The sequence below is a fragment of the Triturus cristatus genome, chromosome 11 (genome assembly GCF_964204655.1).
Source record: "Triturus cristatus chromosome 11, aTriCri1.1, whole genome shotgun sequence".
NCBI classification, from domain to species: domain Eukaryota; kingdom Metazoa; phylum Chordata; class Amphibia; order Caudata; family Salamandridae; genus Triturus; species Triturus cristatus.
In genome coordinates, this window is record NC_140594.1 from 345,868,043 (window position 1) to 345,886,243 (window position 18,201).

The 18,201-nt window shown below is 44.6% G+C and overlaps 1 protein-coding gene across 7 annotated transcripts in view; it reads right to left on the minus strand.

Moving 5' to 3' along the window:
* Positions 1-490: 490 nt before the first annotated feature.
* The window catches only part of TAOK3 (TAO kinase 3), a 1,246,906-nt gene continuing 1,229,195 nt past the window's right edge, over positions 491-18,201 (minus strand). For all 7 annotated transcript variants that reach the window (XM_085636070.1, XM_085636074.1, XM_085636076.1 and 4 more), the window contains 2 exons: positions 17,585-17,767; positions 491-2,941 (listed from right to left, as the gene is read on the minus strand). In XM_085636070.1, coding sequence (XP_085492196.1) covers positions 2,780-2,941; positions 17,585-17,767 — 345 coding nt within the window. In that variant the 3' untranslated portion in view covers positions 491-2,779. The remainder of the gene's footprint in view (positions 2,942-17,584; positions 17,768-18,201) is intronic.

The following is an 18,201-nucleotide window of genomic DNA, read 5'->3' on the forward strand; positions in this document are numbered from 1 at the left end:
CATCGGCTTCAAAGTTTTACCAGATAGATTTATCTTTGACCAAACCTGTTTTTGTAAACGACCATTCTCTAATCATAGAGGGACTTCTAGGTTCACTAGCAAAGTAAATTAACTCTACATCAGGGGAAGGGGGGAATGTGGGCAACAGCGATTCTGATAACCACAGAGAGGCAACTGTAGGGCAAGATGACTCAAACGTCCTCCTCCCATGCATTGAAGTCTCTTTCAACAGCTAAACTTTTGTTTTGTTGAGAACGGCTAGTGGACATTAAGTAGGCCGCAGCAATCGGAGCTGCCCAAAATGTTTAGGCAACAACAACCACCACAAAAGCAAACAATGACAGTGTTGAACACTTTTATTTACAAATGTAATGAAAACCTCCAACAATAACTCGTACTCACTCCTGAAACCTGAAATGTGTGTGTGGGATTTTTGATATTTTCCATTGTTTGTTCATTTTTAAAGTGCATGCACAAGAAAGGAAACTTGTTTTTTAAATGTTTTCTCTTTATTGTAAGAAAATACACAGCTTGAAAGTGTGAATAATGCAATATTTAAAGACCAAGATTGGGGGGAGTGGGAAGGCAAAAATAAAAGAAAGATCTGGAAGAGCATATTGATCTAGACAGTTTTTTGTAAATTTTGAAATACTGAACTGGGAAAATAAAGAAAAGTTGAAAAGAAAAGAAAAACAAAACAAATTGTCCTTTTTGGGCTCGAGAAACAGTTAAAATACAATAAGAAAATAAGTCCAAGCTCTCTCCGTAAATTCCCTCTATACACAAAATACACAATTTATTTTTTGTAAGCCCCATTTTTTGTGCTGCTGGGACTGCTGTGAAATTGGGGAGAACACCCCCTTCTTCACCAATATATCCTTATTTTACAATCTGAAAGTACCAAGATGGGTTTAAGGGGATTGAGGGGGTAGGACTTTCTGACATCACATGGAAATAGAACTTTATTCTTTCTTATATTTCTTGAAATGGCTCAGAGGCGTAAAGTGATCTTGCTCCAGCTGGTGCTGGGAGTGACGTGGAGGTACAGGCTTAACGCCTGCCGCTGGCAGTTGGTCCAAAAGTATAATTGCATGAGACCGCAGTCTGCATGCGCGGCAACAGGCGATCGTTGCAGTGATCCAACCACAAATAGTGGAGTATCTGGAGACTTTGGATAGAAGTACCGAAAAGAGCACCAATTTCTCTCAAATCTAGCTGGTATATACTGTTTTTTTTCTGCACCGTGACTTTAAAAGATGAAACCCATTAATTAGCAAAGGAAATGAAATGGGTCTGCAGTAGTCTGGAGTGTGAAGACTTGATAGCTAACAGCCAAAAGAAGGGAGAACAGGAGGTAACACTCACGTTAAAAAGGAATAGGCAGAAAAACATCGTTCTCTGTTTTTTCTCACTCCAAACAGCCTGTAAGAATTCAGCCACTTAAGAGAACCAGATTGGTTTAATGTTCCAAGGCAACTTATTGTGCGTTACATGTGCTTTGTGCAGAGGAGCAGCAACTGTTCCATTACCCATGTTGGGGAGAAGGCAGACCGGAGGATCCTCCCCAACATAATTTAAAATGTATAAAAAAAAGACATTTTAAGCACCGTACATATGTGAAATTCATAGTCGCTTTACAATAAGCAGCATGTCTGGAGAGATTGGACTTTTCCGCTTGCACAGATTGCGCCTGGTCGCACTGCTCAGCACTGGCAGCTCGTGGCCAAACTGTGTGCAAGACTCCCTCTTGCCACAATAAGAGACTCTCTTACAGGGTGCATTAACTTAGAAAATAGACTGCCAGGTTTTCCCCCACTTTGGCAGCTGATGTTGCAGAATGGAGGTGATAACCGAGAGCTAGGACAGAAGCTGGATTGTATTCGCTAATGCCACAGGGCTGCTCAACCACCCTGGTACAGCCACTTCCAAACTCGACGAAAAACTGGCAACATTTCGAGAAAAAACAGGGAAACTAAATTTTTCAATGAAACATTTGGGACTTGTTTCAAGCTAAGAAAGAGAAACATTTTTTTTTTATTTCCATGTGAATGGGGCGGGGGGAGGGATGGGGGTCCATTCCCTCTCACGTTTTAACCCCTGACAGCACAGTTTCAAAAATCCCATAAGCTGATTCTTTGCAACTTCTGCCCCCACCCCCAGGATCAATTTCCCCGTCTAACTCAATATTTGTCATCACTGATATGTACATCACAATTTCTGTAAAATGTATCAAATTTCTCAATCTAATAAAAAATTGTCTTTTTTGTATTCCTGATGAATAAATACCAAAAAACCTATTTTTGTTTTCTTTATGCAGCAGCTAGTTAAGGTAAGGCTGCAGAAATCACCTCTCTCTCTCTTTTACACATTTTTGCTTGCACTTTCGTGGACTGGTGTGAATGCCTGCCTGCAGCCACAGCCATCCATCCACACTTTCTTTTCCTCTTCTCTTTTTGCCCCCTTTATTCTTGAGTATTTCTCCCACGCCCCTTTCTCTACGGTCTCCGAGGCCGGTCGCCGGATGGTGCTCACCACTGCACGCAGACATCAATACTTTGACGTACTATGAAGAAAGAGAGAGATAAGACGGACCGGGGGAGCTCTGTCCTGCACTGCAACTGCACGGAGACGTCCCCTGATCAGTAGTAAAGAGAGAATACAGGCACCGGCATCCGACGGGACGTCAGGGAGAGAGAGAGAGAGTACATGCCCGTTCAAATGGGGAATGTGTTTTCTTTTCATATATTTGTATTATTATTAATGGCAAAGGAGTTCAGTCTCATCTATAGTCCTCCTTGGGATACTCTAGTGTCACTAGATTACGGAATCCCATCCGGAGGCTTTCGGTGTCAAAGGTCTCAATCTCTCGCTCCTGTCTTTCAAACAGGTGCTTGATCCTTTCACTGCGCTCCTTCTGCAGCGCCGCCAGCTCCTCCTCGATCTGAAGAGACAAAAAAAGAATATGCAATTCAGAAATGTCTACGCAGATGCACTAGAAGTAAGGTACACAATCATGTTTTGATATAAGAATGAAAATACTTCTTCAGAACTACTTCCACTGACATCGTTCTTTGCAATTCAAGTTCACATAAAGCACCTCAATTTCGTACAAGGAATCTTACTGCATCCAATAAATGGGCCTCGATTTCAGTCCTTTGCCATGTAATATCATTCACTGAAAATATACTTAACTGTATTGGCACACAGTATGTATTGGAAGATTCTTGGCCAATTTGTTCAAAAATAATGTTTTGGATGGCTCTGAGGTCAAAAACCATTGTGACAGTTGAAATCATACATCTAGTTGTACCTACTTTGCTGGCCATGTTGAGCTGAAGCTCCTGTTTTCAGATACATTTTTACGTCATCTGGTCCCTCTATCTTAAGAAATTGATTTGTGCTGCACAATTAGCCAGAATTGAAAGCCACATTTCACCTTACTTGGCTATGGGCTACTTCTTCATCTTTAAAAATGTTGTGCTTCCATCTCATATGTTTGAGGAGACATTCTATTTAGCTTGTGCGAGAACAATTCTAAGACCAAAACCGTTTTTTAAGTCGTACCGAAGACAGCACATGTGTTGTCTGCAAGACCTGTTCTATTCTATTCTATGACTTGTGGCACACCCACTGATTCTTATTGGCTGTTAGCTGCGTTAATCAGAAATGCAGCTTTGTTATTGCTGCATTTCAGTAACAGTCCCTCCTTTGTGTGCTTAGCTCTGCTACTTGGGATTTAACTCCGAAAGCATTTTGTTTGGCCAGTGCCCTGCATTGTCCTGTGGATTTTTTGTTTCAATGATACTTTGTCTTTCCGCTCTCTCCTTGCAGGAGGCAGTTAACAATCTCCCGGTGCAGTTCTCACAACACCACCTCCCACCCCCCTTGCAGCTAGTTATTCGCAGTGTGTGTTATTGTTGTCTAATCGCACCAATCCCGCCTTTTCTGCTTGTATGGCGCTGGCCACAAAATATCCATCGAGCCTCCGGCAGTAAAACACCACCACCTGCTGTTTCTTGTAATACACCGGAGCTTCGCTGTAACTTTTTCTCTGTTCACCCCCCCATGTGCAGTGTAAAGTGGTGCAAGCCATAACAGCTGAAGGAGCCCCCGCTTCTATAGCACTGTTTCCCATTACGTATGTCAGCTCTTGGGAAGGCAGGGCTTCCCCTGTATTCATATTACAGGGATAACATAATATTTTAACAATTGAAAGATTGTTACTGTTGAAGCCTCTTGCGATGTTAGTCTTTTGACTCTTCCTACCTGTTTCATCATGGCAGCAATCTGACAGGACTGTTAGTTCTTTAAATCATTAGTCCTGCATTCTTTTCCATGCCCTACCCCTCCGTGAATATGGCATCACGTGATCGGCACATTTGCATTGCAAGTTTGCCGTTCTCCGCAGCGTGTTCCGCCACAACACTCACACCCCTGTGTTGTTTCCAATTACACCCATGCCCCTCTGTTGCTTCCTCACCCTGCCCCTGTGTTAGTCTTCATGCATTCAGCAGGCGGCGAAGCACAGTACCAGGCAAAACAACAATTCCCTGCGCATCACCTGGAAATACATAACAGCCCATGCCCAAGTCAAAATAAACAAAAGCAGGTCTGCCGTCTTAAAAGCTCGCAATGCAGCCTCAGCGGAGGAGCTTACGGTGGTCTGAATTGAGTCGATGATATGATCTTTTGGTGGGGGGCAGGAATATGCGGTGGTACCATGCATTATTGTGTGCACACAGGACAGAGCTGCACTGCCTTCTATACTGTGATTAACGCTACTCCTGCCATAAAAGTCAAGCCCCGAAACTGCCCACCCCCTTAACCCCATACTGTTCCCCATTCCCTCTTGTTCACGGTGTGGATAATTTGCATCCCTGTTCACTACTTAGAAATATAAGCAACTATAACCGGAGTGCAGGTACAGCAAAACGCTCAAAAACAGACCACAATGTTATGCAGCTGGTGCCGACACAGCAACCAAATAGTACTCTAATCTGCCCCCAAATAACTTCTCCAGTATTTAAGAATGCCCCACTTACCAAGGGTTAAATTATGGGGTGCTGCTTGCAGTTTCTGAACACGCTCAAACTTCCACAGTGTTCGCTTTCACTTTTTAAAAGCATTATGCATAAACGCACTGCTTGCAAAATGGAGTTTTGGAAGCCACCATAGCTCTCGTGATGAATGAGGCACTGTCTGGCAGAGTGCAACTGAAGTTCTACTAATTTGAGTTTGAGCCTTTTAATAAAAGCAATCACTGAGAGAATTCAGCAGTTCATCACAATTGACAGATTGGTGCTGCCACAGTTGTCGAGCCCAAATGTTACAGTGCCGCCAAGGTGTGCATAATTGATTGGCACAGAGGCTGCAACTACCATGATCTACAAAGATGAGAGTGGCCCAGAACCATGTCAAAATCCCTCCAGTCCCTAGTCTAGTTAGGCCACAACTGCTGGGAAGCTGTCAGAGGTGGCCACACTGAGATCAACTAAGCTTTCACATTTCCAGCAAAGCTGCCACTTCAGCAACTCCAATGTCACTGCTGCCACAACAGCTCTAAAGCTACCACAAGCTTGGGACTGCTGCACAATCATCTGTCGCACACTGGCCCGGACTGCAACTGCCGCAGGGTTTATCAACTGTGCCAAAGAGTATGAGAAGTCAGGTAAGGAATATGCTACTTACCAGTATGCATCTGTTCTTGGCATGTAGAGCTGCAGAGTTGTACACTTAGCATAGATCGCCATCTGGTGTTGGGCCCGGATGTTTGCAGTTTGTTTTTCTTCTTGGACAGTCTTTGGAAGTCACGAGTTTGGTGACTCCTCCTTCGGTCCGTACTGCGCATGGGCTTCGGCTCCATCCTCAGATTGTTTTTCGCCAACAGGCAAATGATGGAGCGTAGTAATAACAGTGAGAAACCCATGTGTTGTATCTAAATAAGAAGTACTGGAACGGATACAGGTAGCCGGGGAGGCGGGTGGGCGTGTACAACTCTGCAGCTCTACATGCCAAGAACAGATGCATACTGGTAAGTAGCATATTCCGTTCGAGGCATATGAGCTGCAGATTGTACACTTAGCATAGATTATATAGCAGTACCCAACCTTAGCGGCGACCACCGGTATCCGTTGCAGCTGTTTGAAAAAGTGTCTTTAGTACAGCCTGGCCCACCCTAGCTTGCTGCTTGGAATGCACATCTACACAGTAGTGTTTTGTGAAGGTGTGCGGTGTAGACCATGTGGCTGCTTTGCAGATGTCATCTAAGGGTATATTCCCTAGAAAAGCCATAGAAGCCCCTAACTTTCTTGTAGAGTGGGCTTTAGGAGGAACAGATAGTGTTCTCTTTGCCTTTTGATAGCAAATTTGTATGCATTTTACAATCCACCTAGCTATCCCTGATTTCGAAATGGGGTTGCCTTTATGTGGTGGAGAGAAGGAAACGAACAATTGTTTAGTCTTCCTGAAGGGTTGCGTTCTTTGTATGTAGTATAGCAACGCCCTTTTCACATCAAGTGTGTGTAAGGCCCTTTCCGCAACAGATTGGGGTTGCGAAAAGAAGACAGGTAATTCCACTGATTGATTGAGATGGAAGGGGGAAATGACTTTGGGCAGAAACTTCGGATTTGTGCGAAGTATGACCTTGCTGTGATGCATTTGTATGTAGGGTTCCTGTATGGTGAACGCTTGTATTTCACCAACCCTTCTAAGGGAAGTGATAGCTATAAGGAAAGCTGTTTTCCAGGTGAGAAACTGTAGCTCACATTTGTGCATTGGTTCGAAGGGCGGACCCATTAGTCGTGTGAGAACTAAATTTAGATTCCATACAGGGGAAGGTGGTGCCCTGGGAGGAATTACTCGTTTAAGGCCTTCCATGAAGGCTTTAATAGCGGGCACTCTGAAGAGTGATAAATGCTGTCTGTTTTGTAGATAAGCAGCGATCGCTGCTAGGTGTAGGCGTATGGATGAATATGCCAGGTTACACCTGTGAAGATGGAGCAGATAGCATATGATGTGCTGTATGGATGCATCTAGAGGGTTGATTGTATTATTACGGCAGTAAATTACAAATCTTTTCCACTTTGCGGCATAGCATGCCCTAGTGGTAGGACGTCTGGCTTCCATGAGGATGTTCATGCAATCAGGGGGAAGGTTAAGGTATCCGAATTCTAAGATCTCAGGAGCCAGATCGCCAGGTTGAGCTGAGCTGGGTCCGGGTGCCTGATTTCTCCATGGTTCTGGGTTAGGAGGCATGGGGATAGGTGCAGTTTTTGATGTGGCACCACTGATAGTTGTAGTAGCGTGGTGTACCACGGCTGCCTGGCCCACGTGGGAGCTACCAGAATGAGTGTGAGGGAGTGCTGTTGTAGCTTCCTGACCACTAATGGAATTAGTGGGAGAGGTGGAAAGGCGTATGCAAATCTGCCTGACCAGTTCATCCATATCGCATTGCCCTTGGACAATGGGTGTGGGTATCTGGCGGCGAAGCTTGGGCATTTTTTGTTTTCGTGGGTGGCGAAGAGGTCTATCTGAGGATGCCCCCACTGTTGGAAGAATGGGTGAAGAACTTGTGGATGCAGTTCCCATTCGTGTAGTTGTTGCGTTTGTCTGCTGAGCAGATCTGCCATGGTGTTTTGTACGCCTGGAACGTGCTGTGCCAGGAGAAAGATGTTTTGGGGAATTGCCCATCTCCATATGCTCTGGGCTAAGCGGGAGAGCTGGGGAGAGTGTGTCCCCCCCCTGTTTTTGTATATAATACATCGCAGTCATGTTGTCTGTGCGAATGAGGACTGCTTTGCCCGAAATCTGTTTTTGGAAAGATTTTAGGGCTAGAAAGATCGCCAAGAGCTCCAGATGGTTGATGTGGAGCGATTTTTGCTGTGGCGTCCATAGACCTTGCATGGTGAGGTGTAGGAGGTGCGCTCCCCAGCCGGAGAGCGATGCGTCCGCTGTTAGAATCACCTGAGGAACCGGGTCCAGGAACGGCCGCCCTTTGGAAAGGTTTGTGGTGTTCCACCACTGCAGAGAGTGATGTGTGCGGCCGTCCACCAACACCAGATCTGTCAGCTGACCCTGGGCCTGGTTCCACTGTTGTGCTAGGCACTCTTGAAGTGGACGCATGTGGAGTCTTGCATGGGGCACTATGAAGATGCAAGACGCCATCATTCCTATGAGCTTCATAAACACTCTTGCTGGAAGAGAGTGTTGAGGAAGGAATGTTTTGCGTAAGGCTTGAATGCTTGTGATTCTCGCTGAGTTTGGATAGGCAATGTTTGGATAGGCAATACCTTTGGAGGTGTCTATAGTGGCCCCGAGATATTGCTTTGTGTGAGATGGTATGAGGTGGGACTTTTGGTAGTTCACCGTGAAGCCTAGCTGGTGGAGCAGTTGTATGGTGCTGTTTGTATGTTGCACACATTGGTCGTAGGACGCGGCTTTTATCAGCCAGTCGTCTAGGTAAGGGAAGACGTGAATATGTTGACGTCTGAGGTGTGCTGCTACTACTGCTAGGCATTTGGTAAACACCCGTGGTGCGGTGGTGACCCCGAAGGGGAGAACCGTGAATTGGTAATGTTGCCCGTCCACCACGAACCTGAGGTATTTCCTGTGAGAGGGGTGTATTGGGATGTGAAAGTATGCGTCTTTCAGATCCAAGGTTGTGAGAAAGTCTCCCTGGCAGAGGAGTGGGAGGACTTGTTGTAGGGTGACCATGTGAAAATGGTCTGAATGTATGTAGGCATTTAGAGGCCGGAGGTCGAGAATGGGTCTGAGGGTCCCGTCTTTCTTTGGTATTAAGAAATATAGGGAGTAGACCCCTAGATTTTGTTGATTGACGGGGACCTGCTCTATAGCGTGTTTTTGGAGGAGTGAGAGTACCTCTTGTTTGAGCAGTGTGGAATGTTCTTGAGACATTGGACGGTGCCTTGGTGGGATATTGGGTGGGGTAGATGTTAGTTCGAGACAGTACCCTGACCGAATGAATTGGGTCACCCATTTGTCCGATGTTATGGACTCCCATGTGTGGATAAAGTCTTGTAGTCTGCCCCCGACCGGAGTGGGATGGTCTGGGGGGAGCGGAGGGGAGTAATTGTGCGGGTGGGGTGGCAGAACGGGTGTTGTTGGTTTTGCCTCTGCCCTTATTGTTGTTGCCTCTGTAACCACCCCTTTGATTGCCCTTTGAAAAGGTATTTTGAGGAGGGGACTTGTAGGAGGTAGAGGCGTTATCGGTGGAGGAGCCTCTGCCTGTGCCACGAAAGGACGAGCGTCGAAAGGAACGTTTAGAGGCTTGTGTTTGGAGTGCCCCCATAGACTTTGCTGTGTCTGTGTCCTTTTTCATCTTTTCCAGCGCTTCGTCTACCTTTGGCCCAAAGAGAGTTTGCTGGTCAAAGGGGTGATTGAGTATGGACGCCTGGACTTCAGGCTTGAACCCTGAGATCCTGAGCCAGGCATGGCGACGAAGCAGGACACTTGTATTTATGGCTCTAGAAGCAGTGTCGGCTGCATCGAGGGCACACTTAATGGAGGTGTTTGTAATTAGTTTACCCTCCTGTATCAGGTCATGAGCCTTGCGCTTGTGTTTTTCTGGAAGGTGCTGCATAAGAGCCTCTAGTTCGTCATAGTGTGCTCTGTCATATCGCGCAAGCAGTGCTTGTGTGTTTGCAATGCGCCATATGTTTGCAGCTTGGGAGGCGGTGCGTTTACCAGACGCGTCCAGAAGTTTAGATTCCTTGTCTGGCGGTGGGGCTTCTCCTGAGGATTGGGAGTTAGCCCGCTTTCTAGCTGTGGAGACAACTAGGGAATCTAGGGGAGCAGGGCCCTTAATGTATGCAGGGTCTGTGGGTGCCGCTTTGTACTTCTTCTCTATTCTAGGGTTCAGTACTCTGGCCCTGACAGGGTCTTTGAACACCTCTGTAGCGTGCTTGGTGACACCCTTAAGCATGGGTAGAATAGAAGTGGATTTGTCTTGTATGTCAAATGTATCCAGTAGGAAGTCTTCTTCCACTGGTTCACTGTGCATGTCCACCCCATGGTAGTGTGCTGCTCTCTGCACTAAATGATGAAACCCTAAGGAGTCCTCTGGAGGAGACGGCCTGGATGGGTATAGGTCGTCCTGAGGTATATCTGGTATATCAGGGTTATTGTAATCCTCCCATGGGTCTGGGGTCCCTGGTGGAGTGGGATCCATTGGGACGTCCGCCGGGTAATTGTCCGGGTCCCCATCATCCGGATCTGGGGATGGGGCCGGATCGTAGTGAGGTGGAGGTGGCGGAAACCTGGGAGGGGGAGGGGGTGGAGGTGGTGGAGGAGGTAGGGGAGGCGGTAGTGGGGAGGGCACTCTGAGGGGAGAAGTAGCAGAGTCCTTCCTTTTGGGTGGTGGAGGAGGAGCCGGAGTATCAAGGCGTCTTTTCTTGATAATTAAAGTCAATAGTCCAGTCTTTGGATCTTTGGACAGAGTCTTTTGTAGAGGGTCTGGTGTAAACAGAGCCAGTGGCGTCGAATCGTCCGTCGGCACCGGTGATTTCGGAGCCGAGGACTTCGATGGTTTGTGTGCGCCATGCTTTTTTGGGGCCTCCTGTTTTTTCGGCGTCGAAGGAGTTTTCGGCGTCGGAGCGTCGGTGCCGACAGATTTATGTTTGTGTTTGGTCGGCACCGAGAGTCCAGGCTTCGGCACCGGTGGTTTCGGAGTCGAGCTGGATATTGCTTTCTTCGGTGCCGGATGCTGTTTTTCGGCACCGGGCGTCGGCTGGCTCGATCCCGAGCTGCCGTGAGACTTTGGATGCTTCGACACCGAGCCCGAAGGTGGGGTGATCGAAGCTTTGGTCTTGGTTTTGCCCAGGCCGGCAGGCGAGGGAGTAACCTGAGTCTCTTTGGTTTTGGGCGCGGGAGTGGGAGGGGGCACAGTACTCACGGCCCGCTGCGCCGGTGTGATGTCCTCCACGTCGGAGTCGTCGGCTTCGGAAGCGCTGACGACGTCTTCTTCCTGTTCGGTGTGTGTTTGCCCCGAAGCTTCGGCGCCGTCTCCGAAGATGTCCGGTGGAGCTGCAGACGATGAGTGCGCCATGGTGCGTCGAGCTTTTCGATCCCGGATGGTTTTCTTCGATCGAAAAGACTTACAGGCGGGGCAGTCTCTGGCCTCGTGTTCTGGAGAGAGGCAAAGATTACACACCTGATGGAGGTCGGTGTGGGGAAATTTAGACCCACATTTTGGGCACTTTTTGAACGGAGTCCTTTCCATCGGCCGGGACCGGAGTCGAGGAGGGCCCGAAGGCCGGTGCCGATGTACGGGATGGAGAAAAGTGCCGCTTCGAGAGATGAAGATGATGATGATGCAGAAACTCGAAGATACGAGGATTTTCCGTCGAGGCTGGAACCGTAGAAGTTCGAAGCCGGAGCACGAAGTATCACATCCGAGCCCGATGGCGGAAAAAAACAATCTGAGGATGGAGCCGAAGCCCATGCGCAGTACGGACCGAAGGAGGAGTCACCAAACTCGTGACTTCCAAAGACTGTCCAAGAAGAAAAACAAACTGCAAACATCCGGGCCCAACACCAGATGGCGATCTATGCTAAGTGTACAATCTGCAGCTCATATGCCTCGAACAGTCTGTTATGCAAAGTAGGATATTTTCCATGTTAATAAAGCACTGAAAGGAGAGCAAACAGAAAACTTCTTGTGTAAATATGCCTTCAGGGTGATTACATGACTGCACCAGAGTCTAGCCAACACTGCAATTATTAGGCGGCACAGATCATAAAGGCTTTGGAACTCTAATAGTAGGGTTGGTACAGAAGGGTGCAACACCCACATTCAAACAGAATTTTTACCCTGCATTGCTGTCCCACAATTGGTCTGAGAAGTGTTTTGTAATGCTGTGTGCTTAAAGTACTTTGTTTTACCTATAATACTAACACTAGGCTGGACAATATTTTATTTTGTCTCTTGGTTGTTGAATTCCGAGCTTTTGCCACTCCCACACTAGCTCACTGAGAAGTCTGTGACTGCTAGCCCTCACTACCCTGGCAGTAAAGTGCTTAAAGGATTGTACTTGGCCCAGTTTTCAGAGCCACATTAGGATCGATTCCAGAACACCAGTGGCAAATGACTTTTACCACCACGTTGGGGCCCAGTAACCTGTCTGTCCTGTTGATACCCCCACAAATCCCCCCACTTATATCCCAAAACACGAGGGTCTGAAATTATTCAAAGCAAGTTAAAATTTCTACTGTGCATGACTGAAAGAAGAAATGCTTAAACTGTCTCATGGCGACAGAAAAACCAGAAGTTTTTTAGGTAGATTTTAAACAAAGGATACAACCATAATCATAACCCATTGTGACCTTTTGTACCAGTTTCAATAGAAAGGATCGGAACTATTCTAAGGACTTCCCTAGGATTGGGTGAATGATGCCAGCTGACACATCCGGACTGTCAAAAGATGTTTGGGGACAAGGCCTAGAGCATGAGAAGCTCATTTTGGCTTTATTTGCTAGTATACTGTTTACTATTGATCCTAGCTCTGTCTCGGTTACATGTCTAGGAGGAATACCTAACTGAAGAGAATCCAAAAAGATGTTACCTTCCAAATAACTGCCCTATTATCACTTTTTAAATAATCTTTGACAATCACGGAATGCCTGTGATAAATAGATCACTATGCTGTGAGTATTCAGTACCATGGGGCAGAGCACACATGCAGCAGTGCCTCCACATATGTTGCCTAGATTGTAAGCGTTCTCCCTTTAGCACCTCAAGGTCTTGCTGATAAACTGATTCTGCATTTACTAAAACCCACAAAAGGTTGTCAGGCACTCACAATTTACATTCTTTCTGAGGCCAGTTTCACACATGCACTATATAGGATTCTCTCTACGTTGGGAAGATTGTCAGCAGTTGTTTACAGGGATCTAAGGGCAAGGCCAACTGATGTGTCTGCGAACAAGATAAAGTCTCAATGCTTTTGGATATAAGCTTCAAATCTGCAGAGGTTCCATAGGCTGGGGGAAGGCTTCTGAGACTAGTTTAGAAAGGCCACTAAAAAAGGCAGAACAATATAAACTGCAAAACATGTTTGCTTGCTATGCACGGGTGAAAATGGATGGTATATAGGAAGGCAGCAGATGTTAAAGGAGGCAGAGCTTGCAGGTGCAGGTTTCTGAAGATATTCATGTTTTCTCCAGAAAAAAACACATTGCCTGCATGTGAAAGGACAGTATGGCAAATCCAGCACACTGCCAGTATATCAATACTCAAATTATGCTGTTGATCAGCCATGTACAGCAATATATAGCCCTACATTATTACTGATTTAGATCCAATCTTATATATGTATGTTGTGTCCTGTAACAACAATTATAATGAACAATGAGCATTTATGGTGACTCTTTAATGCATGTTCCGGTACACTGACCTGAAAGCAAGAAACCTCTTGAGTCTGGAAGGAAGGGGACTCCATATGCCAGCATCCTACCTAGATCAATATCTTTATCATCTCTGTCATCAAAAAATCACCAATAAGGACTATAGTCGTGATGAAACTCTTTTCTAGTATACGCTTCCTAGAAAAGGCAGGGGCTTAAGGAAGTAATTTTCCTCGTCCAATACCCCTCCAGAAGACACTGAGTACCCATCATCTTGCACAGAAGACCTCTCAGACAAGGGTGACCTATAATCCTTCATAGCCTGTACACCCTTTTAAGAGTGAATAGATTTAAAAGTATCAACATTTTGCCTGTGCATGGAAGTCTCAGACTGTACAGGTCCTTCCCACTGGATACATTTTCCATTCAAGATTTAATGTTCAAGGCAGTTGATGGTTTGGCATTTCAGTATATATTAGGGCAGTGTCCATGACTGTTAAAAGAGTAATGAATACTGGTAGCTGGTTTCTTGACCATGCGATGCAGATATTTCTTAAATTAGAATACACAAGACCTTGCCTTACTAGTTGAATTTTACATTTCAGGTTCTATCCACCATCAAAGTCTAATGTAGCAGAAAACCGTCCCAAAATATCATCCTTCTTTCTCCTCTTTCCCACCATATAGGACAAAATAAAATGCACATCTTTGACAAAAAGGGGATCTGAAAATAGTGCTATTTATCTGTTGGGCTGTTATTACTTTTTCCTTTGGGAAAGAATGGAACATTTTCTCAAATACCTTTTAAAGGGTAAAATAATGTATGTGTAACTTACATACTCAAACACGAAAGTGACTACATATTTGCCGAGTCCCAGCAGTTCATAGTGAGATCTGTTGTCCAACTAGAGAAAAATGCAGAAATCTTAGAAAATGTAGGATAAGCTGTTAAAGTCTGAATCTTTGGCATTCTGGCAGAGGTTACCATGGCAATCTTTTAGATCTAAATGGAAGCCTTCTTATAGCAAATGGTGGGCCAAGAATAAGCTAGACTACCAACTCTACTTGAGTGAGTCCTCATAATCTCACCAAATAACCAAGCGTAAAAGTGACTGTACTTGTCACAATGCATGAGGAGAATCAGAGGGAATCTGTTCAACCACAGGCAAATACTAAATATATTACCTTTGCTATGAAAGAAATAATGTTGATGTTGCCTGACCTATCTTTTGTTACTACAGATAAGATAAGAGGAGTGAGGGCCTGCTGCTTAGGAGGGTGAGGGTTGTATACCCAATGATCAAGTTTAAGAGAAAGGTGCTTATGTTCAAACAACAAAAAAGAACACTAAATACAGTTGGCAAGGCCACCTGCAGACACATCACAGTAAAATGGAAGGCAGGTTTAGCTTCTGCAACAATTTCTTAAGGTACACCTTCTAACTCTGTTAACAAAAGTTAAATAACAATTGAGAAGGCTGATGTAGGTGTATGGAAAAAGGAGCAGTTTTTGTTTGTTGAGGTTCCTTGTATTTTCTGTATTACACTCAAAATATGAAACAATAAAATAAGGACTAATGGTCATACTGATTAGTCTACAAATGAGAAAGTTACACCCAAAGTCATAATTTAGCAACTTGATGTCCAATCAGCTGTCTCAAGCCCATTGCCTCATTCACTTCCCTACCATGGAAAGCATTTAGTGCTCTGTAGAAGGTGGGAGATCGGAAGCTGCCTCGGCTTTAGCAAGAGAACTCACCACTGAAGTAAATTTACAATAGCTTTCTCCAGATCAATCCACTCATTCAAAATGGGACTGACTAACTTTGCATTGTTGATCCGAAGACACATTTATAAAAATTAATGTCTCTTACACAGAAAGATCCTTCACGTCAGAGGATACCTTCATCAGTTCAAGGAACTTCTTTTGGAAATGCAGTTTGCACCTCAGATTTACTTCAAATGCAAGGATGCAATTGTGGGATTTTCTTTGAAAAACATACACCACTCTTTTTCTTTATCTGAAGGATTGCCTTCTACAGGTTGTCCCTCATTATGAGTTACCTCTTATATTAGTTGGTCTCAATATTAGGATTTATTGGCCCCATTGGATTTATGAGATTTGCAGAGTTTTTATAGAGAAAATGAGGAATTATCAGAGCAACTGGACCTGGAATTAGATACCCTGAGTAATTGCTAATTTCTAAGAATCAAACTTTCTAAGGGTCAAGCATGAAATTGCCCGACTTTTCGCCACCCCTCACAGTTACAGATACTCTAGTATGTGGGCCATTTTCTGGGCATAACAAGTGCTTTGGACTCATTTCAAGAAGCACAATCAGTTCTTCAAAACAAAGTAGTCCTGTGTGATTCAATCAAATAGAAGTGTCATAAACTGTGGGAAAAAAAGCTAAACTGTGAAACATGTTGGAAAACCAAAACGAAAAAGTGGTTCCATCCGAGTACTATTCTCTTCTTCAGATAATCCCAGTACTGTATGGATGCCAAAATTATTTGTTAGACATTCCCTCACATAGACAATCCCCTTTTTCTGAAATTGTCTCACCATACCTGGGCCACCTATTGAGTCAACAGTTCTGTCTGACTGACCGATGGAGAAAGTATCCAGCAGACCAGACACACTTCTAATTTTGGTAAAGCCCCATCAATTACACAAGAAGTGGATGCCCATACAAAATACAATAAAGCAAAAACCATTGCTGGAAATAACTGCAAAACTTTGCAGTTATTTGATGTTGGCCAGGTCACAGCTGGGAAGCACACCTGTACTACTACAAGATTCAGGGACTGATCAGCTGTGAAAAAACATTACATAAAAATATGCTAAAACTTAAGGGCCCACCTGGGACTGGCGATTTTCTACTAATGATGCATTACACATATTATGCTTGAAGAACACAACTTGACCTCCTTGTATCATATCAAGAAACAAAAGTCAATAAGATGAGAAACTTGTTTTTGGGAGCACAAAGGTTGAAGTATTTGGCTCTGACAGACTGCATAAGGTTTTCAGCAATTTCGACCTTAAGCATTATTTTTCAGTAAGAACATGCCAGGCTAATGAACACAAATGTCTTCAATGTCTTGCCTGGACTACTGAAAGTCAAACAGAAACCTGTTTGTCTCCCCTCAGCCTAATCAAAATAACAAAGCTTTGTATCCGGTTTCTCTGAACCCAACGCCAAGCAAAATGTTTTTCTCACACCATGGTAAAGTACATTTATATACACCTTTCCTCCATTATCTCTTATCATTTAGGTAATAAGGCTAAAAAGCATGCATTTTAAGATGATTTAAGCCCCGACAGCGGTAGAAGCCACAACTTCAACACCAGGCACTAAAACCTCATCTGAGACCATTCCAAGGATATTAGATTGTCCAAAGAGTTTACTGTGGCATATATTATCTCTGGGCACCAGGGGCTACAATATATCCATACAATAATTTCCCACATTTATAGTTCCACAGATTAGACCTTGCAGCATTGAAAGCTAACAAATGCTTAGCAGTTAGGTGAAGTGTCCATCCCATAAGATTGAAACGTGCTTCTGCAAAGAGGCCTATTGCAGAGATGGGACTCGCAGTTAACAGGAATTCTATTCTTTCTCATTCTTACTTCCCATTGTAGACATTACTGGCTAAATACTGATCTAAGATATAAGGTGGAAACTCCCACCTATGAGTCTGTTTAAATTGTGATATGAATCATTATTTTTCACTATTATTGATGATGGATGTACTGTTCCCTAAGATACAAAATTATGAGGAAGATTCCATGAAGGAGAAGGGAAATTTAATACCTTTAAATTATACTTCTCCTTCAGGGGTATGTTTATAGGATTCATCAGAACCTGTCCAGCCCATTGGACTTTTGTAGAAGTGGCACTTCTGTTCTTTCTATCTCAAACACAAATTAAATTGACTGTCGTAATACACTGCATTGATTGTTACAACTGAGAAATCAGCGTATTCACTGGCACTGAGTGAGCGTGCGATTTCTCAATGTGTCACCTGATTGAAAACAAAAGTTAAGTAATGTTTCCTTTGCACCAACGTCTGTGTTCCACCAAAGACATCCTTGAAAGCAAAAGTGTTAACCTTTTGCAGTAATAAAGCCTAGCTGTGAAAGACTGTCACAGAAAACCCACACTTTGCAACAACTGCTTTAAGAAGGAAATTCTTGCAACTGCTGCTAAGGTATGTACCTTCTGTTCGAGGTGCGCCCTGCGTAGCGACACCCTCTGCTCCAGTTTCTGGAGCTCGCGCTCATGCTGTGCTTCCGTCTGCATCTTGATTTTGCTCTGATAGGCGTTCAGCAACTCCATCTCCTGCTGCAGCTGCTGCCGCAAGGCTTGGCATTCGGCTTCCTGAGCCTCATCCAGACGAAGCTGAAATAAAGGGGAAAATCATAAAGAAGAGAGATCATCACTAGATCTGGGGTCAAGAGATTGAACATCTGTCCTAACAGTTTGTCATGTTAAAATCGGAAAGTAGTCTCTCTTATAAGGTATGCCTGCACACTGCTTGACAAGGCCCTTATTTCTTCAGGTGGCAAAATGCATGGAGCAGTGTATGTAAGCAAGATGTCAGTGGGTTATCACTATAAAGAGACGGGCAGAAAATGATGGATATTAAGGGAACAGTCAATGTTATGAAGTGCCAGAGGAGGTTGGAGATGTGTGTTTATGTTAATGTTAGGCTAATAAATGCAGGTGGTGGTTGAATATGTGGGAAGAAATCACTGTATTAAAACACTGATCGGAATACAAGTGTGGAAATATATGTGTTCAGATCTGAAGCAGGGCAAAGGAGAAGCAGTCAC